The sequence below is a fragment of the Pseudomassariella vexata genome (assembly GCF_002105095.1).
Source record: "Pseudomassariella vexata strain CBS 129021 chromosome Unknown BCR38scaffold_1, whole genome shotgun sequence".
NCBI lineage: Eukaryota > Fungi > Ascomycota > Sordariomycetes > Amphisphaeriales > Pseudomassariaceae > Pseudomassariella > Pseudomassariella vexata.
Window position 1 is genome coordinate 1,738,655 of NW_024467956.1, and position 25,677 is coordinate 1,764,331.

The window sequence follows — 25,677 nt, forward strand, 5'->3', positions numbered from 1 at the left end:
TATCAACTGAGGCCGAACCTCTCAGAAAGTTTTGCTATGTAACCTAAACTATTCAGAGTTTTGCCATGTTCCTAATTGCTAGTGAATTCATCAATTATAAACACTGCAGAAGAATTGAGGGGGAGTGACTGTATTGGCATACTGAGATACGAATGAGACGAGAGACTCACGATAGTATAACAACTATGATGTAACGTAATTAGTTAAGTAGATAGGCCTTGTTATCAGTATTTTAGGTCAGTCTTATTGAAACCTTTAGGTATTATGAGTTTAACTCAAATACCAACCGAAGAAACACATGAAATACACGCATAAATTCAACCTTTTAATGGGATAAGTACAGGACAATACGGGTTACTAGGGTTTGTCAACAAACTATGTTTTTATCTATTATATTTCGATCAAGTAGTTGATTGTTTTGCTAGTAGAAAGACTTCGTTCGTCAAGTATATACCACCTCTCGAAGGCATCCATAGGCATCGTATTCGGGACGGGGGCTGATTATCACGGCATAAGTGACACGTAAGGTATAATAGGAGGTAAGGCTTCGCCCAGAAAACTAAAACCACGATCAAAACATCTGCCCTTGAACTATTTCGGCCTCCACCGAGGACGGCTGTCCATATCTTAACGACCTTGAAGTCTGCACTTTCCAAAAGCATGACCCACCGCTTCTCTGTCCTTTACCCTGCTAAAAGTAGCTGCATGGCTTCTCTTATTTCTTTCGTCATACGAAAATAGCCGAATGAGCCAAAACGAAGATATTACCTGTGAAAAGGAGCGATGATACCGTGGTTCTGCTTACTACAGAAATAGTTACTACTTCGCCACTTACACCTTTCTGGTTTGTACAAAACTTATGTTCTGCGAAATTTTGACGGAACTGACATCCCCAACGACCAAGTCAAGTATCATCCGTCCTAGCTCTTTTGGATAGCGGCATGTTCTCGTCTTGAACAGTTGCTTTTCTCTAGATTTACCAGGTTCTCCTGTTGGGTCTCTAACAGAGTAGCCTTCTTAGCTGACTCAATATGTTTCTCGATACCCTCGATTTTATTTATAACTTTCGACCAAACGTTCCGATCCCTAGAACGGGTTGCGACCTAAACAAATTTCTTTTCTGCTCCACGCAGAGGTCTCATCTATTCGACCTAGGTGTCCCGTCCGACTTAAACTCGTACATCACTCTACAAGGTCAGCCATCTTTCCTGGCCTTGCAAGGCCACATAGACCGTTGAGGTTGGCCACTCCCTCGGACCCGCGCACTCTCATGACGAGCTCCATTTCGTTCTTTGTGCTCTTCCAAGTTTTTTTTAAATGCTTGGTTTGGTGCTGGATAAGCTGCATCTGAAGAAGTCGAAGGTTGGCGGTCTTCCTCACTTGACGGTTCAACGCCAAATCCGGGAGGAGCCATCCCCAGTAACTATGGTGTTTGCATCGTGCCACGCTTTGAACTCGAGCCTTCAGTATTGCCGGTTGGCGAAATACCACTTTGGGGCGTTGTAGAAGTTGTGGGTTGAGGGCTGGTTGTCATACCAACTTGTGCTGATCGAGAAGCCACAGAAAGTCCGTTTTCAGCCATATCGGAACTCAATCCAGGAGAGGCTTTCTCGGCCGTTTCTGTGCCTCTGCAGTGTGGCCCCTTTGTAGTTGCTCGGGAGCCAGGTAAGATCGGTGTTGTGATCTGAAATTATATATTTTGGAATGACTATTCGACAGCGTTTGTTAATTTCCCAATCGTATCCCAATAAGGACTCAAAGAGAGACCTGGGGCATTTGTGGAAAGGCTTCGAACTTGGATTAAATAATAGATTATATCTGTCTCCGAGTTTCAGTTAGAAGAGGGTTGACCGTTGCGATCTTTCGGAGAATACGAGTAACAACGTTCAATAAAACTTAGTAGAATTTGCTGCTGATGGAGAACGGGAAGTTGATAGGTTGGACTCAAACTTTATTGCGATCTGATTGGAAACAGTAGCTTAGAAAGATAGACGAGGGACATAGGGAGTACAGGGGTAATGTTCTAGTTGTTCTTTCCTAAGGTTTAGGAGGTTCAATGCCCATAGAGCCCCTGGATGCAATTCCACAATATAATGAAGTTCTCGGAATCTGAAGAGTGAAGAGTGTAGAGTGGATGTTATGAGCATTTTGCGACACATGGTGTTTACGGACATCTGCACGCAACATTCAAGCATGCTGGAACATATTTCAATGCCAGAAGCTCAATGCTTTCATGCACACGGGTTTATTCGCAGAGGATTCCAAAATGACCATGGAAGAACCAGATTGCGCCAAATTATCTCCCCCTTTCACATAAAGCCGCCAATAACCAGATGGATCCTACTTGGCCTTCCCATGAACGATATGCTCAGATGCTCCTTCCCCCTTGGATAGTAGCGAAAGTAGTTGAAACCATACTTGAAAACAGCGTCGCAACCCCACTGTCACGGAGATAACTACCTATTGAGTCTCATGCTGACCCTCCCATCATGTCCAAACTCCATCCATCACAATCTTGCCTGAACCAGTTCGACGGTCCAACCAACTACTCCGCGGAGAAACCATTCTTTTAGACAGGCTCGCAAATTTGGATACATATTGAAGAAGAAAATCAAAAATCAATATCCATCTCGACAGTTCCTCCAGGCCCCGAAAAAACGAAATCCAAATACCTTATCAAACACCCGTTCATGACAGCGACCTTCATAGCAATGAATTTAACTCCGAAGCAAAAGTACCTGGCCAGCGGATACAATGGAATGGACTATAGCAAACTCCTACCAGATATTCTTTTCCAAGAGCCCAATGGCCCTTTCCACTTCCCAGAGGGCGTACCTTGGGTGGCAACGCGAGGCCAAGACATCCGCTGGCAAAAGCCAGCCCACCATCGCGACTATATTTCGATGAAGCAACACGGCTATCTCTGGCACGAGTGGGAGGAGCGCGAGAAGAAAGAACAAGAACAACAACAAAGTCAAAAGGTGAAGGAGAGCAACTCGACGGACTCCAAGGCGACGGGGTCCAAGTCAACAAAATCTAAGTCGACAGATTCTAGTCAAATGGCGTCTAAACCATCGCAGAAGCCTACACAATCACCACCACCAGAAAGATGGATGCCCCTCATCATGGCCCCCGGCCAGTGGGCGCCGACACCAACTCCTACCCCTGAACCAACGCCAAACACGCAGCAATCACCTCCGAAAAGTATCGTTGCCATCTTGAACGCACCGTCTTGCCCTCAAACGCAACCTCAAGCCCAAACCATCCCTCCAGCGATCCCAGCCGCCCCCTCAATGCGCCAAGTACCTCAAGCACCCCAAGTTCCCCGCAAAAAGACGGTCAACTCCCGTCGTCGCGCAGACCTCATGCTCAATGCCGAAGAAGGTCCTTGCGAGAAGACAGTGAACACGATTCGTCGCGCGAACCGCATGCTCGGCGCCGGAGAGGGTATGGACAACCCGGTCGGCCCTTGCGTCGCCTGCCAGAAAAGAGGCATCAACTGCCGTGTTCTCAAGGACGGCACCGGCGTCACGTGTGCCTTGTGCACAAAACAGAAGACATCCAAAAGCAAATGCAATGTGGACCCTGACGGATCCAAGGACGCTGCGAGAAAGGCTAGGGCTGGGGAGCGTCGAGAGAAGAAGATATTGGTGCGCAAGGGCGAGAGGGGGTGCGCCGGTGAAGCAGGAAGAGAAGAGGGAGCAGGCGGAACAGGAGCGATGGGTTTTTCTTATGCCTCGCGTGACTTAAGAACAATTAACGTGGAATGATGAAGGATCAGGTACCTCTGAGGACAGCCTTGAGGAGTGCATAGTGGCTATTCTAGCTGAGGCTTAATAGAAGGAGGAATGAGTTTGGTGGCTAAGCTGGTATCGCTAGGTCTTGATCCTGGATTGTTTTGAACAGTATTGGAGTTTGAAGATGTAAGCGAACTGCTGTGCATTGAACCCCAAAGGCTTGGATGCCCCCTTTATTTTGGTGTAGCTTTCGAAGCATCGACTATCGAATATCAGCGATCCTATCATCTCAGGGGAAGTAATTCCCATCGCAGTGACCAGTATAATTGGGTTGGGCTAAATCTTTTGGCAAATCGATCTGGTTTTCGACTTGGCGTTTAAGCTCGGTGACAAGAATTGTCAGAGACAGCGTGTAATGAACAGTCTTCTATATTAATTATTATATTTTGATTTTGCTTTGAATCGCTCTGCTGTGGCGGCATCACAATACCAATTACAGCACCACTATACTTAGCATGAGGGTGAATACAAACAGAGCAATACATGGTCCAAGACCACTCACACCGTTGCTGGTCTCTGATGGCGTTGAAGCGGTACCAGTTGCTGTTCCAGTGGCGTCCCCCGAGCCAGAACCAGACCCACCAGTGACAGTAGAGATTCTGCCGTCTAGCTCAATGTCGATGGGGCTCTGCGCCTTGATATACTCGACGAGAACCTCGTCAAGGGTGTCAAGTACGACGAGGTCATCCACAGGCTCGAAGATGTTGTCACCACCACCGGCCAAGAAATCAATAGTGACAATGGTGTACGTGGTGGAGTTGTCTATGGGCGAATCGCCAATCGTGATAGTCTCGAGACGGCTGCCAACTTCGCCGTCTGGGTTGTACTCGACCTTGATACCCTTGCTGATCTGGAAAAAAGACGTGACTTCTTCACCGTTGATCTGATTGACCCCGGAGACAACGCCCTCAAATACGGTCCATAACTCTTCCCCTGTGTACGTCAGCTCCACGACGGCGTTGCCGAAAGGAAACGCGGTGAGAACTTGGCCACGGGTGATAGGACCGGCGTCGATTGTGGCTCGGATGCCACCCGCGTTAGTCACGGCGAACGCAATATCTGCATCTGCATCGAGGCGGTATTGGAGCATGGCACTGTAGCAGCGGTTAGCATTGCAGGGTAGGGGGGTTCATCACGAGCCACCTCAAGTAAATACATACTCTGCGATGAAGTCGCCAAGGAGACACTCTCCTTCCTGACAGGTGCTCTGATCAAGGACCACGTTCGTCGTGCCAACCTCTTCCGCGGCGAACTCCTCAAATGGCTCCCTCCAAGCGTCGACCTGCTCTTGCAGATCCTCGTCCTGCTCCGTGGTGTTGGTCAGATGGATAGGCGCACCGTGGTATGCGAGGACCTTGCCCTCGGCATCGTAGGTCACGTCAATATATCCCAGGTATTCGCCCCAGCGGTAGGCGGTGACTATGAAGACGTCATCACCATCCTTGTTCTGCTCAATAGTCGGATAAGGTCCCGAAGCATCCTCCATGTCGCCTAGGAGGGTGTGCGAATGGCCACCCATAATAAAGTAGAGACCAGTGGTCTCCTGTGCCAGACGCATGTCCTCTTCATAGCCAATATGAGTAATGGCGGCAATGCGGGTGATGTTGGTGGTGCTCCTTATCAGGTCAACTGTGTTCTGGACGGCCTCAATGGCATCGGTGAACGTGGTACCAGAGCCTGGACTGCTGATACTGGCGGTGGTCTCGGTCGTAACACCGATGACAGCCAGCTCGTACTCATCATAGATATGGTACGGCTTGATGGTTGAATTCAGTTTTTCGTTATCCGAGACAATGTTGGCGGAGATGATGGGAAAGGTTAGGTTCTTGAGAAAGTCGCCCAGCTCGTCGTCGCCACCGTCAAACTCGTGGTTGCCAATGGTCATGCCATCGAAACCTATCTGGTTCAGCGTTTCGGCGATCTTCTCGCCCCTGTAGAAGCTGTAGAACAATGTGCCTTGGAATTCGTCGCCGACGTTCAGAAGCAGGCTGTCGGGGTGCTCTGGCCGCGTATCGTCCAATACCGTCTTCACCCTGGCATACCCTCCGTAGCAGCCCTCGGTGGGACTCGTGCAGTCGGTGCCGGATGACGAGAACTGGTCAAGATGCGCGTGGACATCGTTGATGTGGTAGAAGGAAATGTTGTAATTCCCCTCGTCGTCGATGAAACGCTTCGACATACGCTGACTGTAGAGCACATCCTCGGCTGAAGCTAGACCGACCAAGCTAGCAGTCGCAAGCGATAAGAGCGAGAGCATAGAACGAGCCATTGTGATGCGGTCACCGTGTCAACTGAGCTAGTCGTACCAATGCGTAAGTCTCTGCAGCTGGTCCAATTCCGTTCTCACTCGACCGCTTAGGCAGTCGCGACCCTTAAGTAAGTCGACGATCCCAGTGTTCTCGCAAAGCTTATGCTTATCGTCATGATAATGGCGAACCTATCTTGCTCCAATCAATGTCCCCAATCGCCGGTACGCGTTGCTATCCAATATCTGGAGGTCCGACGAGCACACAACTGCCCTGGGTCAATTGATACGCTGCGCACTTAACCCAATGAGCCAGGTACAGCGCGTCGCCAAGTCTGTACCACCGCATGACCGCAAATCAAATCAATACGGGTAACACAGGTAATCTTGGTCCGTCTGTTTAGCCTCTTGGCCGCTTGGCATATCGAAACCGGTCGGCTCCTGCTTCCGATTTCGACACGGCGTGCCGGTTCTTCGGTGAGCCTGGCGGAAATGACCTCCACACGTGGGACAAGAGTAAGTTCAAGGTGTCAAGAGTCAGTGTCATATCTTGGCCGCCGATGACCGATGGTTTGGTTGCGTTGCTGTGGCATCATCATGAAGTTGTATTGGGCGAACTTGAGTTGAGCAACTTTGAAAGTTGAATCAGGGAACGGACTGGTTAGAGATTGGCAGCTGAAGCACATGCATTTATCGGGGCTTGATTTGCAGCAGTACTTCGCCTTGGGAGATGATGATTGCCGAATGAATTCATACCCAAGACTGAGTTGAGAACTCTTTATTGCATAAAGAGCTAGGTATGATGATCCGAGATAGGTGTAAACAGGAATGGCTTAGATCTAACGAGTAAAGCTTTTTGTACGGCATTTCTCTAGACTACTTAATCAACACACAAGTCCAGCACGTATTCACGTATTCAAGACTCATAGAAATCGAATATGGTAATAAAGGTAGTCTTTAAGGTGCGTCATGAGCCAGAAAAGGGAGAGCTGGCCTGGAAAATGTATATGTGGGACCATGACGTCGTTCCACCTGGCATCGATTGCATAGTGGTCAATGTTACGAACCGTTGGCCCTGAACCAACATTACAGGCCGTCGGCAGGCCAGGTGGATACAGACGCTAGGATCACGGGACCCCGCATCGGAGAAAGGAAAGGACCGACAGGTCACGTGACATACAGGGGTGGATATGTTGGCTATATTCGATATGTTGGACAACCAACATACCCAAGTGGGGATCAGTGAAGGAGAGATGGGTATATAAGGGACAGGACCCCCAGGCATTTCATAGATAGACAGTCTCTACTTCAGTGATCAATCTAAGCATCAATCTAACCCATTGGTGAGGCAAACTGCCTTAACGACTCTATTCCCGATTACCCTACTTGAATACTTCAGTTACCCAAAGCACTCTACTCCATACGTCAAACCCCGATATTATTGCTTGAGGACTCCGCAGCAGGACTTACTTACTAGCACAAACCCTTACAGACTCTTTAGCGGTTTACGCAGCTAGACTATTATAGGTTTCGTTACAGTCAAGTGCATAGGAAACATAACACCAACCTCGATGTGTGACGGTTGTCACGTGATTGACCTACACTGGTCTGAACAGATTGATAAGTGGTTGCAGATATCAAAGTCAGGGACTCTGGTATTGGTCTCTTTTGGTGAAGACATCTGGTACGGTGGCGTAGTGGCAAGGATTGCAACCCCTAGCACGGCGTGACACGATGACATATTTTGAACTGTTAAAAATCGTATAACTTCATAGTAGCGGTATATCGGCAGAAGAACCTATAATTACGGCATCCGCAAATCAGGAATGAACCAAGGTAAAAGTAGTCCACTTCATTATTACAGACAGAATAGCTTCTGGTGTCTGAAGACAAACAAAACAGTATATATATATATATATATATAGGCCTAGTAGCCAGCATTATCCCGATGCGGTGTGTCAATGCTTGAGATGACGAGATATGAGAGCGGTTGTAACAAGTATTTCAAATCAACCCGAGATTCTTGCTCTATTGTGACCAAAATGATGATCTCCTTCTTCTATTACACGTTCCGCGTTTGATCGGCACCAAGTCTCAATGATTCAATGTCTCGATGTGTGATAGTTGTCACGTGATTGACCCACACTGGTCTGAACAGATTGATAAGTGGTTGCAGATACCAAAGTCCCTGACTTTGATATTGGTCTCTTTTGGTGAAGACACCTGGTACGGTGGCGTAGTGGCAAGGATTGCAACCCCTGGCACGGCGTGACACGATACCGCTGACATACTCCGTACTTCTAATGACGTGTTAAGGGAGCCGTAACAGTTGTCTTGTTTACCAGAGGAGGCTTAGGGCCTGTGTACATAAAGCAGCGCTCTACTACTACCTCTCAGATAACTATGATTTGGGTCATCTTAGAACGTGCTTAGGCAGGCAGATATCAAGATGATTACCGCAGGTTTAACTCTTCTCCAGCTTACTCCCAGCCCAGTTGAGCAACGTTTCGTTGTGAACTTTCTGTTGCTTTGAGATTCCGAACCCTTCTTAGCAACGTATCAAGTCCCACTTTTAACCATATGTCCAAAAGCACATGCTTTAAAATAACACATCAAAAAAATCCACGAGAGATGTGTAACGAAACCTCTAATAGTCTAGCTGCGTAAACCGCTAAAGAGTCTGTAAGGGTTTGTGCTAGTAAGTAAGTCCTGCTGCGGAGTCCTCAAGCAATAATATCGGGGTTTGACGTATGGAGTAGAGTGCTTTGGGTAACTGAAGTATTCAAGTAGGGTAATCGGGAATAGAGTCGTTAAGGCAGTTTGCCTCACCAATGGGTTAGATTGATGCTTAGATTGATCACTGAAGTAGAGACTGTCTATCTATGAAATGCCTGGGGGTCCTGTCCCTTATATACCCATCTCTCCTTCACTGATCCCCACTTGGGTATGTTGGTTGTCCAACATATCGAATATAGCCAACATATCCACCCCTGTATGTCACGTGACCTGTCGGTCCTTTCCTTTCTCCGATGCGGGGTCCCGTGATCCTAGCGTCTGTATCCACCTGGCCTGCCGACGGCCTGTAATGTTGGTTCAGGGCCAACGGTTCGTAACAGGATGTCGAAGCATACTCATCGGAGCCACACTCCACGGGGTAACGTTGTATGACATAGTATGACATATGCAAGTAAGCATTATACCAAGTGTGCTGCCTGGTATTTCCGAGGCAAGCAGGTTGATGATGGTTTATGCCCCGCAAGTTTCCTCCAGTCTAAAATTCCTGGTATTTGGTTATTAAAAAGAATATATACGCTGGGGATAGGTGTACCTAGTTCCGGGCGTTACCTACAAAGTCTTCACAGTCAAGTAGCGATAGCATCCTTTCCTCGAATTCGCGGCAATATGTGCGGCTAAGGTACCGTGCACAGACTTTGGAACGCAGAGTAGCGGTGCGTGATCGACCCATTAGTGAGGCTGTCTTGAAGCTGAACCAGTTTGGGGATCGCTGCAGAAGATCCCGAGTTGAGGAACAGTTGCGGCGGCGATGCTTTTTGCTGTTTCGTCGGCGGTCACGCTTCCACCAGCCTGCTAGAGTTCGGTGAGCAGCGTCAAATCCCAATCCGAATTGTCGACGTCAGAGATCATTGATGCAAATAACCCAATGCTGCACGTGGCGTCGGTGTCCCTGAGCCGACGAATTAATCCAGGGTAGTGGGTTCCATTTGGTGCAACTCCAACTTGTAACCCCAAGAACTTTTGGAAGGTCCAACAGATCTGGTGGTTGCATCTACCATTCATCCAGTCTTGACTCGCAGCTTCGATCGCTCCATCTCTTCGTCCCTGCCATTACTAAGTATTGGGAAACTGAAGCATCTCCACCCTTAGAGCTACTGCAGCATAAGCAGTTCACAACTGCTTTCACCTGCACCCCGTCGGACCGTGTGTCCCACAACTGGCTGTCCAGCCAAGCCTGCTGGGCGGTTGTAAGGGTTTAGGCTATGTCGCCTGAAGCAGGTCAAGGTGGTATGTGCGTCTGTGGCGTTTAATGGCTTGCAGATCATTGTAGAGGTAGTCAAATGAAATGTCGGGGATAAATGGTGATTCTGCTCGAACACCGTCCTGAATGCACTGAAGGAATTAAAATAAGTATCCAAATCGTCCAAAGTTGAAGATTCGTGATGACGATACGAACTTCGGATGGAAAACTCTGCACGATTCGTCATCACGGATTTAAATTAAACACCAGCAGGTTGACTCCACGGCCAAAGACACGTCGACCTACGACCCAAAAAAGTCTGGACGAACAAGAATGGTGACGACAGTACGACGTGCTGTCCAAGAAGTCCGATGTTGCAAATGCAACTCCACCATTCCCAACCATTCAAGCGACACGAGACAACCCCTGCACAAGTGGAGAACAACCGACAGCCACTGAAATCTGGCTGGAACCAGCGAACGGATGGGCTAAGGAATTTCTGGAACGTTTTCCCGAAACTCCAAGAGACGCGCGCTTTTGGAAACTGCCAATCGAGGCTGAGTTCGCAACGCGCAACGCGAATGCCCTAGGATATTCGACGAGATGATATGATGGGATCAAATGGTCCGACTGAATGGTGCCACGACACGAGGACTCGATAACAAGTCAGGGGACAGAGAGGACAGATGGTTGGCTGTGTTAAACCACCAATACTGAAAACAGGTTGGGCTTCAGGGCCCTCCTGGTTTCCGGATAACTGTTAGCAAATTGCCCCCATCAAACCGTTCTCCTTCTCACGAGCTAAACTGCCCATCCATCTGCCATCCCACTCTCCAGCCATTTCGACGCCATATCCTTGAACACCCCAAACTCCAGGGTCCATTAACGGCAGCAGCGAATCATCGACTCGACCCCGCTCGCACAAGTGAACAGTTCCATCTGCACTGCATCGTCCCTGCTTCTAGCCCTGGCCATTTGCAGCACAAGAAGGAAAATCCTGGACAGCTCTAGGAAACGACTCACAATAAGGTCCTTCCGTTGGTGGCATTATTGACTCTTAATTATCGAAACCCATCTGAACAATGCTTGATAAACCCGTCATTCTCCATCTGCTTCCTCTCTTGCTCGGTTGTGCTTTTTCCAATCGTTTTCTTTTGCCGACTCGCCACTTTGGCTTTGCATAAACTTGCCCCCCTTTTCTTGGCCAGTGTTTCTTGGGATTCTTCTTAGAGTTTACATCTCGCTGTTTCCGATCTCTCTAAGCCCCTACATAAGTACCACAAGTACACGGGACGAACAATTGCTGGCGAGGCTTCCGATGTGATGATCTCCTGATACGTTGCACGACCAAAAGACCTATTAGTCCAGCGCTTCATTCGCTCTGCTCCATTGATTAACACCTTGAACGCCAGCCACCGACCACCCTGGCAAATTCCGCTTGCCGCGCGGGCTCCAATTTCGGCAGCTTTTTATTGGGCTGATCTACGTTTCTGGCCAATCCACACCCCCTGGCTAGTTGCGGCCGGAGCATAGCCACGCTGATAACACTCCATTGATCGTCCCAGGACCCTGGCAAGATATTGTGTCAAATACCTGTCGAGCCATCAGGAGCTTTCACTTTCTGTTCTTTATTCAACAAGAACCATTCCTTCGTCTTCTAGCCAACCTGTTGCATCAATTGGCCTAGACGACATACCAAAACCACAGTCAACATGAAAATCACAAAGAAATTCGACCGTGCCTTCCAATGGGCGGGCGAGAAAATGGGACAAGAGTCCAAGACGGGCATGTCAGAGGAATTCAAGATGCTGGAGACGGAGATGGCCCTACGTCACGATGGTATGTTTCTATCCCGACACTTTGGTCTGCTTGACGGCGGGTAGCTGCGTCTGCTAACACGAAGAATAACTTTACAGGCATGGAACGTCTGCAAAAGTCCATGAACATTTACATCAAGTCGTTATCCCGTCGAGGCGAAACTTTCGACGACAAAGAGAAGGGTCTTCCCGTTAGCTACCTGGGGCGAACAATGATCAGCCATGGCGAGGACTTTGAGCCGGATTCTGAGTTTGGAAACAGCTTGATTGGTATGCTTTATCTTGGTTGCACTGCATCCAGGGGTTTCTGTTCGCTGACGTATGACGCTTGCAGCTATGGGTCGGGCCAACGAGCGAATCGCCGGAATCCAGGAGTCGTACGTCGCACACGCCTCGAATTATTGGCTCGAATCATTGGAGCGTTCGCTCGCCACCATGAAGGAGTATCAAGTAGGTGTTGCTTCTTCCATTTTCCCAAACAGCCTATTTCCGACGCCGCCTCGTGCGGTAGATGCACGACGCATCATGGCATTACATAGCAGCTACATCGGGCTACACAGATTTGATTCAACAGAGCGAAGTCGTCTGTGGAAATCAGTATCATGCCAATCAAATCGGATCGCCCTGTGGCCCACCAATCCATTCCAGTGGCTAACAATATATTTCCCAGTCTGCCCGCAAGAAGCTCGAGAACCGTCGCCTTGCCTACGATGCCAGCATGGCAAAGATGCAAAAGGCCAAGCGAGAAGACTTCCGGCTAGAAGACGAGCTGCGCACATCCAAGGCCAAATACGAAGAGTCGTCCGAAGATGTGCTCCGCCGGATGCAAGACATACAGGAAGCCGAAGCCGATTCAGTCTCCGACCTCACCCAGTTCCTCGACGCCGAGTTGGACTACTATGACCGTTGTGCCGAAGAATTGCGCCGCGTGCGTCGTGACTGGGTCTCTGGTCAAAGCCAGCCAGCATCCTACTCTCGCGGGGGCCAATCCGATTACGGTCTCGGACGTCGCCCAACGAATCGCAGTCGTAGCAACACTACCAGGTCGTATGGTGGCGAGGATCGTACCGAGCGCTGGGCTTCAGCAGCCAAGCAGGACATCTACGAGGATGAAGAGATGACACCCGAACCTGTTCGCATGCCCATTCGGTCCAACCGTCTCAACAGCAACTCTGGGATTGCCACTCCAACTTCTCCGCCACGACCGGCCATTAACCGTGCCTCGACCTACAGCAGTGGGACTTTTGAGGGTCCGTCGTCCCGCACCTCCTCCTACCGAGAACCCCCAATGCCGCCTCCACAAGAAGTTGTTCGGCGGACGCCAGCACCGGCACCGACCATGCCCCCCAATGTAAATGCATTACGAAATGGCCTACGACCTGTCAGCAAGCTCTACTCGAACCAAAACACAAGTCAAGATGTCTTCGCAGATGATTATGATACCAATACCAGCAGCGGCAGCCCTGAATATGATCGCTGCGAAAGCCCGGCAACTAGCTATGGTTCCTTGAGCCGGACAACTAGCAATACCGGCTTGTCTGGAAGCATGAAGAAGGGCCCACCACCACCACCGCCTAGCCGGGCAAAGAAACCTCCGCCGCCTATTCCGCAAAGACTCGCAAGGGAAGTAGGGTATTAGACGGAAGGGCACGGGAGTTGATTGTTGCTATACCAATGGCATGGTGGTCTGGGACACCTGGGGCGCGAGTAACACAAGAACGTAACAAAGGACTGGTATCCGTATCAACAACAATTCCTATAGGTTGTGTATGGCAGTCGAATGTGCCAAAGTTTCGCATTATATCAATGCATGGCGTTGGGCGTGTTGAACATGTATATGGAAATGAATATGGACCGAATCCTACCTTGCCACAGCAAAGCTAATAGGAGCTATTCGAGCAAGTGTCGGTAGTACACAAGCACAGATTGAAGACAACTCGAAAGGTACTGGCATCTTTTTATGCTCACCCCTGATGACGCCTGAGATGGTGTCGTGTAGTATGATAACTCTATGAGGCGTCTGGGGTCATTGCCCCCGTTCACCACTGCGGTGATGCATTCCTTTCATGAATGTCGTAATGGGTATCAAGTGCCTTTGCGCGGGTGCCGAACGGAGTTGGAAATCGCCGTGAAAAAGTTAAGCTAGCTCAGTTTCACAGTTGGAGGAGTTCGCAGGCCTGTGACTGAGAAGAGGCCTGAAAGCCATCCCGACAAGACTGGTGACGCCGAGGAGGCTGTACAGCCGGTAGACTTTTGATATTTGGGTTGGGTTGTATCTCGACAGGAGCCTTCCTCAGCTCCGCAGCTTGAACGACGGTTCCGCATTGTATACTTTGCGGCACGACCGAGTTTGTCCTACACATGATTGCTATGCCCGTGGGCTGCTGTCCGCAAACGGGCGGCGATGCTCATCTTAAGAGCTGGCGCAGGTTCGATTTACAGTGCCATTGTATAAAGGTGTGACCCTGTTTTCTGTTAAATCATAAATACGACCAATGCTTCAACCTACGTCTAGTTGGTATTCTTTAAGTAGTTGCAAGGCTGCAATGGATATTTTGAAGAAGCTCGTTTTCAACGGGAGGGGAAATAAGAAGGACCAAATCTTGCCCTAGTTACCACAACTATTTTGTAATGTGGCAGTCGGCTGGTGTAGTTGGTCACTTCGCTGGTAGATAAGTCCCGATTTGAGCCTCGCCCACTTGGGTCGGTGACGAGTCGCGGGTTCGAATCCCGCAGCTGACACACAAGGGGGTTTAGTCAACCCTTACGGCGCGCTGCCCACCTTGTTGACTTCGCCTACCTAGCGATAATAGGGAGATTGGTGCAGTTTAGGATTACGAGCATCCTAGCCAGTCGACCGTCAAGCACTACGTCGGCGGAATATAACTCGACAGCCGGTCCAGAATTCGAATCGTTAATCCGACCCCTTATCGGACCTCGCCTTTCCGATAACGCTCGTCGGCGAACCCGTCCCCTCACGATAGAAGGCGCGCAGCACGCCCTCTCGCCGCGATTCTTGCGAGCGTCTGACCACGTTACGGTCTATCCACTTGAGCGTATGGTTGAGATGTATACGCTCGACGAGAACCCCAATTAGCAGATACTACGACTTGTCGCGACAAAAAAATAGTCGAGCATCTTCTGCACATCAGCAGCATCCCACCCCTGAGGACGAATTTAAGTGCCACATTACCACACTTATCGGTAGTTCAGGCAGGGGTTGTAGCACAGACTTAGGGAGGGACAGGAGGTTTAGTAGTCATTTGGCTACAAGTTTACCTGTATAACCGCCCGACGCGGCTTAAGGGCCCGCTATATCATCTATAGCCCCTTAAGGGAGTACTTGTAGAGGTACCGAGGGTTAACACCTACGGCGTATTTAATATTATTTTTGTAATGTGGCAAGGTCTAAGATTTGTAAGTGTGTCTAATTGCTCTATCTGACTAGGGAATATCTGCTGTTACGAGTATTCATAGCAACATCCCATTGGACTCGAGAAATAAAGCCTAGTTTCTGCATATCTCAATGACTTTTCAGGCAGTAAAATTAGGGATTCTGTCATTAAACAAAGTCCCTATGAGTCCTTGGCCCAAGGAAATACGATGGGATAGGCATTGGTCCACATAAGCACTGTTTTCAGTCAAATCGCAGGACTGAGGACTTACACTTTATAGGAGATGATCATTCTGTAAATGGGCTTCAACGTCCATTTGGGTTCATATCTGTTCCAAGTGCTCCAATATGTTATTGTGGCATTCGGAGTCAAACATGGACAGAGGCTCAGCAACGAGGGATCTTTCTCACAGACATCGAATACCAGTATGCATTTCAAATTTGTCTAGGAAATCCATTGGCCCGACTGCTCTGCAGGATTCTTTTCACTACAACTCGCATGTCAATAAATGTACTAAAAGTGTGAAAACGGGCACTTACCTTCGCCCCAACTCCAGGAACCAGGTTCGCCGTTCCTCTCGACCGAATCACTCCAAAGGCGCAAGCACCACATGCCCACAAGGGCGTCCAGCTTTCTTCTTGATAACGGCCGCGTTACGAGGACTCTGCACTGGCCGTCTCCATGGTCTTCCATAGCAATAAGGTTGCCGTCGGAATCATGCCAATTCCACGAGTCCTTCTTCTTCACCTCAAACAAGTACTCGGAAGATTTCGGAACTGTTGAAGATCCACTGTCGAATCTCAGTGCCCTGTATCCTGTTCGAGGGAAGGTGACCTTTTTCAATCCAAGACTGCCAATTGCTTGCCGGGAGATTCGTTCGAGATAAAATGGGAACGCGGGAGCGGTGACAGCAGGCGGCTGCTTTAGGTCGTAAATGTGCTTCTTTCGACAGGTCACACGAGGCGTGCCGTCTAGAGATGTCTTGACCGTATACTGACAGCGCCGTAATGGCGTGGTATGGGCGCCATCATTCAACCTACCCGACTGGATATCGCTGAAGAGCTCGTACAGAGGAGATGAGTCGGGCGATTCGGCTGAGTAGATCACCTGGTTCGCCAGAACCAGTATTATGGGCTGGAGAAGTTCGTTCGGGTCCTCCTGCTCTTGGGAGTCAACATAGGGGGGCAGTTCGTCCGCAGGGTGTGGCAAGGCCGCCATAACGATGGTTTCAGATGGTGCCGCTTTAAATGTGTTCACTTGATTCAGGACGAGATTGCGTACTTCTTGGAGCGTTCCGGAGCGGCATCGGCCTTGTAAAAATATGCCGAGATATCGCTACGTCACAAGGCCTAGCTGCTTGGCACGCACTACTAATCGGTTGCTTTGCTGTACGATTCGTGAGTCACCTTCATTTTGAGGATACAAATACCGGTTTTGTCAGCTCATAACTCGGGGCTATTTAAAGTCACAAATCAGGACATCAAATGACATCTCAGTAGTATAACCTCTTGTTTGAAGGGTGTCTGTATCCGTGATCAGAACAAGTTGCCTACTCTGGGGTAGGTGGGTCGGGTTGGTCTGTTGAAGATGATGCTGTTCCACTTAGCTGTGTACAGCGCATCGCTGCGTGGAACTAAAGCCACGCTACGTGCTGCAAGCATATGACACTATTATGCCTATTATGCCCTGCTTCAGTACTCACAAGTTACACCGTGTGCTTGAGTTTGCCCTTTCTTAGCCTTGGAGGGCAATGAAGCAAGTTCAATGCCTACGTCTGCTATAACCAAGCAAATAGTGTATGGTTAAACCATTGGCTTACTAGGGCCTTACTAGTGCCTGGCTGCGCCCCGAACGAGAGAATAACCTATGGATCGAACACTACGTTTCATTGTATTTACAGGCACTATGCTTGTTCGTCGAACTTGACCATATCGAGCTCCCGTCGGGATATTGTGACGGATGACTTTACGCGATTCCCCGCTTGCGATCCCAATCTGGCTTCTGCAGTGCATAAGGATTGACAAATCCTGCAGGTTCCAAAAAGGCTACCCCGTGAATATCCACCATCGGAATAGTGGCGGGTTCTAGTTCCGTCAAAAGTAGAACTCTAACGTTGAAAGCATATGTATGTGGGATTGACGAATAGATGCCGGAGTATAAGCAATGCGCTGGTCTCGACAGGCGATTCTAATGCCGGCGCGAAGTAGTTGATGGGTTTTCATTGCAAGGGTAATCACCCTGCTTTTCTCCTTGAAAGTAATTTCGTATCTGGGACATGTTGTAGATGCAGCGAGACTAACAGGGGGTAATCAAATAGGGCTTATCATTTATGGACTTCAAGTTTGATACGCAGACTTCAGGAGAGGAGACGGCACAAGGCTGCTTCACCTTGAACATCGATATCTATGGCTGGCATCCCAAATGGCATGGTATCTGGCTAAGTCCGTATTCGAGGTATCGCACTATCATTTAGCGCGGTGTAATCGGTGCCTTGCATTCTAACGGTGGAGTGCTGAAGACTTATACACTGTTCCTCATGAGTGGCAAAGATATCGCTGCGCCGTAACATTACTTGCGAATGGCCTATCAATTAGGTAAGCCCCTCCCCACATCAGGATAACAGGCAAGCAATCTTGTACTACGGTATCAGGCCAAAGTTTTCACCCCCTTGACAAGTACCAGTGGATCACTATCAAGGTAACGCTATACTGATTCTTGCCTAGCCTACTCATGGTAACGAAAAGGTCTTCCACCTCTGATTCCAACTTGCTGTTAACGCGTCCTAATTATCGCGTATTCAGCAACTACAATGGGGACTAAACACCTTACAGAAGCGGATCGCCAACGAATTCGAACCCTATATTTCGACGGTGGTAAATCGAAAGCCGAAATTCACACTACTACAACGTTTTCTCTTAATCATATTCAGACAGCTATGAAGATCCCTTCAAGCCAGGTAGCGAAGAGTTGGCGCGTGCCTAGGTGGGGCACGGTACAAACACGCAATAGAAAACTTACCCATGATACCATAGTAGAGCATCCTTGACTCCTCCCATTCTTCTCGCTTCATCAGGAACAGGAAAGTACACGCGAAACATACGAGGCCAAACACCTGGTACGAACACTCAGCTTGCGTCACTAGTCTCCTAGCCTCCGGAGAATCTGGACTGACTCGCCGGGGATTGCCGTGAAAAGTTATCGACAAGCGCAAGCAATAAGACAGTTATCGTCGGGGTGACCGGTCTAACGGGTGCTTGACCCTTGCTGACCCTTGCCCTGGTTGGTTCCGCTGGAGCCCGCCAAGATTCTGCTGATAACTGCAGTGCCGGCCGCTGGTTGGAGAAGCCAGGAACGGATCCTGTCACAACCTTAGCAATCGCCATCAATCATGCAAAGGGGCCATGTGCTTATCTGCACCATCTGGGGATTGACTTTTAACTCCTTGGCGGTCTCCGCTGTCAGCACGACGATACTGAGATAGATATATAAGTCAGGGTCGTGATGTTCGACTTGCAGGTCGTTGTCACGTAGGACAGGTTGTATCAACGTCAATTCCCCCGAAGACTAATCAACCGATCGATCATGGGCTTCGAGAAAGACGGCTCCAGCCCCGTGCTGAGAAGCACCACCCAGACGAGCGAGATCGCCAACGGCGCCACTGACAGCTACGGAGAAACGAAACGTGGATTGAGCCCTCGCCATGTCCAGCTTATGGCAATTGGTGGATCGATTGGTACTGGACTCTGGGTACGCGAATCCTCTTGATGTATTGTATCAAGAGCTAACACATTATACAGGTCGGTATTGGCGGCGTCTTGAGCAAAGCCGGTCCGCTGTCTCTGATCCTGGGCTACACCTTCTGGGGTCTTCTTTTCATCTGGCCCCTGAACTTGTGCGTGGCTGAGATGTGCGCCTATCTCCCGATTAGGGGCTCCATTTTCGAGTTGGCCTCGCGCTTTGTCGACCCTGCTCTCGGTTTCGCTATGGGATGGACGTACTTCTTCGCTGGTGTAATGCTGGTGTGCACGGAATACTCTGCTGTTGCCACCGTGATGCAGTATTGGAATGCGGACATAAACCCGGCCGTTTGGATTGCCATGGCCATGGTCGTTTGTTTCCTGCTCAACGTGGTCGCTGTAAAGTAAGTTATGGCCCCTTGGTTCCTCTTTATGTACTACCTTAACCCTTGTTCAGATGGTATGGCGAGTCCGAGTTCGTCATGGCGTCTACGAAGGTGTTGCTCCTCTTTGGACTTTGTTTGATTACCCTAATCACCATGTCTGGCGGGAACCCTCGAGGCGAGGCGTACGGTTTCACCAACTGGGGCAATGGCAACGCAATGCATGCCTACTACACTACGGGATCAATTGGCCGTTTCCTCGGTTGGTGGGAGGTCGTCATCTATGCCGTATTCACCATCGCAGGACCCGATATGATTGCACTTGCAGCTGGCGAGATCCAAAACCCGCGCCGCACCATCCCGCGTGTTGCCAAGCTGATCTTCTACCGTCTCGTCGGCTTCTACGTCGTGGGTGTCCTGTGTGTTGGAATCATCTGCTCTTCGAGAGACCCTATGCTTCTCGGCGCCATCGAGAACAGTGAGCCCGGCGCGGCAGCGTCGCCTTGGGTTGTTGGTATCAAGAATCTGGGGATCTCTGGCTTGCCGGATCTGATCAACGCCATGATCATGCTTTCTGGCTGGTCGTGTGGCAATGCGTACCTCTACTCATCCTCCAGGACCCTTTACGGGCTTGCCAAAGGTGCGTTACCTACTTCACCCCGAAAAGCTCCATTTGCAGTTGCTAATTTGTTCCAGATGGCCAAGCACCCAAATTCTTCGCCAAGTGCACCAAGTCTGGTGTTCCGATTAATGCTGTGTGCGCGGTTTCTCTGATTTCCTGTATCACTTTCTTAGTCTCCGCGCCAAGCAACTCAGCCGTGGAGGTGTTTTTCTGGTTTGTGGACCTGACGACAACAGCCCTTATCATGACTTACACTATGATGCTGGTCACATTCCTGGGCTTCTACCGCGCACGGAACGCTCAGGGTATGGACCCTGCCTCGCTCCCCTATCGGGCACCATGGGCTCCTTACACTACGTACTTTGCACTCCTCCTGGGCGTCTTGGTTCTCTTTTTTGTTGGATACGACGCGTTTGCGCCGTTTGACGTGAGGAGTTTCATCACGGCCTACTTTGCCATTGCCTTTGCGTTCTTCACCTTTGTCATCTGGAAGGTGCTTAAGCACACTAAGTTGGTGAAAGCCATCGATGCCGACTTGATTAGTGGAAAGAAGGAGATCGACGAGGAGTGTAGCCACTGGGAGCTAGGCGGAGTTGAAGAAGTCGAGAAGGAGCGGCTGTCGCACATGAGCTTTACAAGGAGGTGTTGGGAACGCATGTGGTGAAAACAGGCGCCTTGTTCTTCGGGAAACTTATTTGCATATTTAACATTGTCAATATATTCATATGAGCATATCAATATTCTGCAGTTTACCTTGGGCATTTGCGAATACTGGAAGTTTTCACGCTGGGAAGTGAAGCGCGACAGTCGGTTCAAGTCCGGCGGCGGTTATAGACTACGCATACCCACTGCGAAAGTGATGGGGAAAGAATTTAGTAGAGTCGGGCGGCGCCCTACTAAAGAGAATCCACAGCCCTACAATGATATTAAACTCAACCTCCGTGTTAAGTTCAGAAAGCTAATAGTGCGAGAGAAAAACGATGGTTACGTAGTATGCAAATTCGCAGTACAGGGTTATACTTGTGTATGGAAATGGCTAGTTTAGCCCGCTATACCTCGGGTCTTCGTATCTAGTCTTCATAAGCCGTAGGCTTTCATAGGACGGTATAATATATAAAATCCAAAAAAAGTGAAGCGCGAATAGAAAGGGGGTGCCGCCCAAGTCAGGCTTGGCGTTGCGAATAATCAGCCACCGTTTCCAGAAGGGGTTAAGACCAGCGCCAGGCGCTTCTTCTGGATGCACAAGTGAGGCTGTGTCTCGGGGCAAACGCGAAACTCGACTGACGATCCAGCCTGATCCTTTTCCTAGTTTCGTCCCTTCATAGCTCAAACTCCATGGCAGATCCGTTGAGTGTCGCAGCCTCCATCATCGGCATCCTGGGAGCTGCAGGGCAGGTGGTGGAGTGGTTAGCCCCCGTGGTGTCAGCTATAAAAGATACACCAAAATTAGCACCGCCCGTCTATTCCGAGGTCGTCAACGTACGCCTCATCTTGTCAGTTCTTCAGAACCTGATCCCTAACCTGGCAACCATGTCACGACGGAGAACCGATCTGATCAGCGTCGATCAACTCATTGCCATCTTGACTGATGGGGTACTAATATTTTCCGAGCTTGAGGCGCTTGCGCCTACCCTCAGCACCCCTGTCTCTCAGATCCCACTCATAACTCGTCTTCAATGGGCAAGAAAGGAGGGCGACCTGACAGTAATCGTGGCACGATTGCAAAGTTTCAAACTGTCTGTCTCCCTAATACTTAACATCTTCCAATGGTGAGTAATCTCAAGATGATGACCTGAAAGTCTCTCCTCAAAGCTCACACATCATGACACCGTAGCGAATCTGATTCGGTAGCTGCAGAGACACAATCGGAACTTTCTGTCAGTGTTACATCGCTCCTGAAAAGTAATAAGGACCTGTCTCGTCGGCTGGCTAGTCTAGAAAATTCATTCGACAACGGAAGCATACTGTCCCGCCGACACAGCGCCTTCGCCTCCGAGGCAGACGACGAAGCTGATGGGTCAAATGCACCTGGCGCAGCATCAAGTGGTTGGACGATCACTGAAAGAAGACCCAAATCAACCATCAGCCCACTTGAGCCCATTGCGGAGAGCGAACCCAGCACATTCACATTCGAAACCGACTTACAATCGTCGCGTGTCTATCGCAATGCAAAAAGAGACACGTGCGACTTTTCCTTTACAAGTTCCGTTGCCAGATCAAATGCTTGGTCTGCTATTTCGGGGCTTAGTGTAGGCAATGTTTCTATCATTTCAGTGATTGCCCTTCCCATCTATGCAGCAGATATATCCAACCCGCAACATTACAACTTCGGCTCCAGCGTGGCAGGAGACAGTTCGCCAGCCAGATCCACGCCACGGGGAAAATCTCTCTATCAAGATTGTCTTGTCCTGAAAGCACGGCTGCTAAATATTGAAGGCTTCGAAGACCTTTTTCTTGACGTGTCGAGCAACTTTCCGGATGAGAATCCGGTGAGCACGCTACGGGCAGGGCTCAGACTGCGTAGCGCGTTATTTCTCATACACAATACTTTGAGCCTACGAAACCAGACCGGCCCGGTTCCACTTCAGGCACACTGGGATCTCAAAGCGGCGGTGTATACGTTCCTGAAATTTTGCATCAACCAGCTCCAGATTCCTCCGGCCGCTTGCGCTGTCATCAGCAACCTTTCGAGTGACGATATATTGGAATTCAGAAAGGTGAGCTCAAATGACGCACTGGTGTCAGTGTTTAACCACCGGGGAACCTCGTATGCTAAGAAAAGCTACCCAGATTGTGCGCTTTGTCGGTAAGGTCTTTGATGATCACCTGCCCGGGAGCACTATCTCTGCCCACGATGAGGCATTAATCATCAAGCCATTATGGAGACGGGAGCTTCGCACCGTTACTCAGCTGATTTCTGAGGATTTCATCGCGGATGAAACGGAGTACTCCGCCCAGCTCGAAAACCTCTTAGAAATAAAAGTCAAGCTTGAGAACGCTGGGAATCTCCGGTTTGATTGGATTATCCAGAGCTTTGTCAGTGCGGCCGGTCTTGCTGATGCGCAGCAACACTTCCTCGTTGCTGCTGAGATGACGATGAATCAACCTACAGAGGCTCGAAATTGGGGTAGCCTCTTTTTGGTGCATACGTCGATATTTCGGAGCCACAAAGAGTTTCTAGTCAGCAACAAGGTCGCAGGCGAAGCCACAGCCGCAAAAACAGATTGGCCAGATGACGGTGAGGCGGAAGCTCTTCTCACAGAGGCTCTTCGGATGTTCGCTATTCCATCTCAACGGTTCGCGAAATATGGCACATTCCTGGAAGTACGTAACTGAACTCTACCACGCACTGGTTGTCACTCACGATAAGTAGGAAATCCTTGACCACTGCCAACTGGGAAGCTACCGGGAGGCTGATCTCATTAAGGCCATCGACCTGCTGAATGCAACCAGCGCTGAAATCGAACACGCATTCAAGCTAGAGGAAACGAGACGCCTGGTTGATGACCTGGCGTCAAGGGTGAAGGATTGGAAAGGACTCCAAGTCCAAAACTTTGGGAAGCTCCTGATGTTCGACATCGTCAAGGTCACACCACCATGGAAGGATGCACTCGAGCGAGAGGTCTGTATTTGATGGATATCGTCGAAAATATCGTCGCAAAACAGGATTGAGAAGAAGCGTGCTAACGCCGTCGCAGTATCGAGCGTACCTGTTCGAGAATATCCTCATCATGTGCCAGGAGAAGACAGACAAGAAATATGCCAAGAATCGAACCTTGGCGTCTACGTTGAAAATACTAATGTCGTCCCAGCCTCAACCAGAAGTTCCCAAGATATTGCACTTGAGAGGGAGAATTTTCTTGATGGAGATCACGGAAGAAGTTTCCCCAACTGCAAAGCCAGGTTCGCCACACATTAGTCTTTGGTTTGTTCGTCTATGCCGTGTCTAAGATGTTCACAGCTAGTATTCGTATACGGTTCCCGATGAATAATGCGGTGGAAGAGATCGTAACCACTTTCGCAAATGAAGACAAACAGAAGGTTTGGCTCAGCAGGATCAACAAGCTTCGTGCCGGGTTGTTAGAGCCTAAGCGAATCAAGCCACAGCGGGAATTTGTGTGGTACACGCCCGAGGAGGCTGGACAGGTTTAGAAACAGGTATACTGGAAGCAAAGTTCGAATCAAAACGCATTGAACCACAAATAGCATAGGCTAACGTCTCAATATGTGCCTTCCTCTTCGTAGACCTGCATGAGTGTAACTCTTTCCAGCCGAAGACTGGTCTATTTACAAGCCAGCCCCTACCGACTGTTTCCAGCGGTTCGAGGCTTGTCTAGCACATTAAGTCTGGGCCATCAACGTGCTACACTTGGGTCGGTCACAACTTGATCTCCACCAGGTCTTAAGCTCTACACCACATATGATAAATTAAATGCGAAGCCGTCAATCCCAACAGTTGCGTTTCCTTTGGCGCAATTGGATAGCGCGTCAGACTGTTAATCTGAAGGTTGTAAGTTCAAGCCTTACAGGGAAAGCTTTCTTTTGTGGTTTTTTAGCATTATCCAGTCCTGAATACCTGCGATCGTTTCTGATAGGAGGACAACGAATGAAGAAATATACAAGAAGGTATGTAGGATTCCAGGTTTCTATTTAAAAACGATCTACTGATGTGTATTTGCATAGAAATATTAACCCCGAGGTTCCATATAAACATCATGTTCTAAACATACCTAAATTCAATAGTTGCTATTCACTTCTGTGGCAGTCTTGCAGGTTTTATTGCTCTATAAGTAACATGCAATTATCGGATTCATTCCGCAACCAGGCAGTCATCAACCTCAGCACTCCACCGCGGCATACAGAACTATCCGCATGCCTCGTGATAATCGACTGAATCAAGTCACAAAATGAATCCTCTCCCTCCCACTGATAGTTTTCTACAATAACGCAAACATATCATCACTAACCATGGCCTTTACCCTCCTCTCAAGGTCTAAACACAACAGCCAGCCCTTCATAATCCAGCCCCTATACACATAAACCTTCTCCTCGAGCTCTTTCATCCCTACGGCCGGTTCCGTCTCGCTCGCCAACGCAAGGTGGCCACTCCGAATGTCCTCCACGACCTGGGCTTGGCTTTTACGGAAATTATGTTTCAAAAGACGGCCCCGTTCCTGGTAGCATTCAATGGGAGTGCTAATTGAGACCCGGCAGCCGGTCTCTGGAACTTACTCGCAATTCGGCCTCGGCATTTTCCATTTGTATGTCTACTGAAAGTAGTGAACCCTGGCTGTTTTTACGTGATGATATGGCATGAGAGATAGGTTTATAAGATGGATTTAGGGGTGTGAACTCGTCCCGGAGAGAAACAACTTAGCTTGGAGTCAGATCTGTCTGATCACGGAACACGCAGGTCGGACCACATTCGTGATGCTCTTGTTCTTAGATGCCGTGTATCACATTTCAAGGAAAATACTATATAAGCACGTAGTCGAAGATCCCGTGCTTAACATTATGTCCATTGAGTTATATCGAATTTTTAGCCGCAACCAACCCTAACCCAGCTCTACGCTCAGATGGAAACTCTTGGAGGCGTATTCCCCATGGCTTTGATGCTTCCGAATTGGGACTCACGCACACTGATAAGTTGTTGCGGTGGAGAATTATGGTCTCGTCTAAGTTGAAGTAGATGTGCGTGCTGCAAA

The 25,677-nt window shown here is 49.2% G+C and overlaps 6 protein-coding genes and 2 non-coding genes across 8 annotated transcripts; 6 read left to right on the forward strand and 2 right to left on the reverse strand.

Moving 5' to 3' along the window:
* Window positions 1–2,690: 2,690 nt before the first annotated feature.
* BCR38DRAFT_492512 (uncharacterized protein) lies at window positions 2,691–4,199 on the forward strand (the record flags this gene model as incomplete). Its single annotated transcript, XM_040864694.1, has 1 exon — window positions 2,691–4,199. The coding sequence occupies one exon, from the start codon at window positions 2,691–2,693 to the stop codon at window positions 3,768–3,770; it is 1,080 nt and encodes a 359-aa protein (XP_040720971.1). The 3' UTR covers window positions 3,771–4,199.
* Window positions 4,200–4,230: 31 nt separating this feature from the next.
* BCR38DRAFT_453933 (5'-nucleotidase) lies at window positions 4,231–6,066 on the reverse strand (the record flags this gene model as incomplete). Its single annotated transcript, XM_040861652.1, has 2 exons — window positions 4,231–4,891; window positions 4,958–6,066. The coding sequence occupies 2 exons, from the start codon at window positions 6,064–6,066 to the stop codon at window positions 4,231–4,233; spliced, it is 1,770 nt and encodes a 589-aa protein (XP_040720972.1).
* Window positions 6,067–11,730: 5,664 nt separating this feature from the next.
* BCR38DRAFT_330921 (uncharacterized protein) lies at window positions 11,731–13,474 on the forward strand (the record flags this gene model as incomplete). The annotated part of the gene is made up of 5 exons (XM_040855005.1): window positions 11,731–11,857; window positions 11,935–12,105; window positions 12,170–12,291; window positions 12,506–13,070; window positions 13,161–13,474. The coding sequence occupies 5 exons, from the start codon at window positions 11,731–11,733 to the stop codon at window positions 13,472–13,474; spliced, it is 1,299 nt and encodes a 432-aa protein (XP_040720973.1).
* Window positions 13,475–14,474: 1,000 nt separating this feature from the next.
* BCR38DRAFT_t12 lies at window positions 14,475–14,577 on the forward strand. Its single transcript has one exon. It is a non-coding gene; the product is annotated as a tRNA-Thr (tRNA).
* Window positions 14,578–15,171: 594 nt separating this feature from the next.
* BCR38DRAFT_358769 (uncharacterized protein) lies at window positions 15,172–16,587 on the reverse strand. Its single transcript, XM_040857139.1, has 2 exons — window positions 15,770–16,587; window positions 15,172–15,717 (listed from the first exon to the last, which is right to left on the reverse strand). Exons 1-2 carry the CDS (start codon window positions 16,446–16,448, stop codon window positions 15,665–15,667), a joined length of 732 nt encoding a protein of 243 aa, XP_040720974.1. The 5' UTR covers window positions 16,449–16,587; the 3' UTR covers window positions 15,172–15,664.
* A 1,779-nt stretch (window positions 16,588–18,366) lies between these two features.
* Window positions 18,367–20,861, forward strand: BCR38DRAFT_416638 (amino acid permease/ SLC12A domain-containing protein). Its single transcript, XM_040859117.1, has 4 exons — window positions 18,367–18,977; window positions 19,028–19,371; window positions 19,425–19,990; window positions 20,047–20,861. Exons 1-4 carry the CDS (start codon window positions 18,813–18,815, stop codon window positions 20,634–20,636), a joined length of 1,665 nt encoding a protein of 554 aa, XP_040720975.1. The 5' UTR covers window positions 18,367–18,812; the 3' UTR covers window positions 20,637–20,861.
* Window positions 20,862–21,268: 407 nt separating this feature from the next.
* Window positions 21,269–23,808, forward strand: BCR38DRAFT_9196 (uncharacterized protein). The gene is made up of 4 exons (XM_040865766.1): window positions 21,269–21,741; window positions 21,807–22,689; window positions 22,763–23,296; window positions 23,346–23,808. Exons 1-4 carry the CDS (start codon window positions 21,308–21,310, stop codon window positions 23,604–23,606), a joined length of 2,112 nt encoding a protein of 703 aa, XP_040720976.1. The 5' UTR covers window positions 21,269–21,307; the 3' UTR covers window positions 23,607–23,808.
* Window positions 23,809–24,433: 625 nt separating this feature from the next.
* BCR38DRAFT_t13 lies at window positions 24,434–24,507 on the forward strand. The gene has a single exon. It is a non-coding gene; the product is annotated as a tRNA-Asn (tRNA).
* The last annotated feature ends 1,170 nt before the right edge of the window (window positions 24,508–25,677 follow it).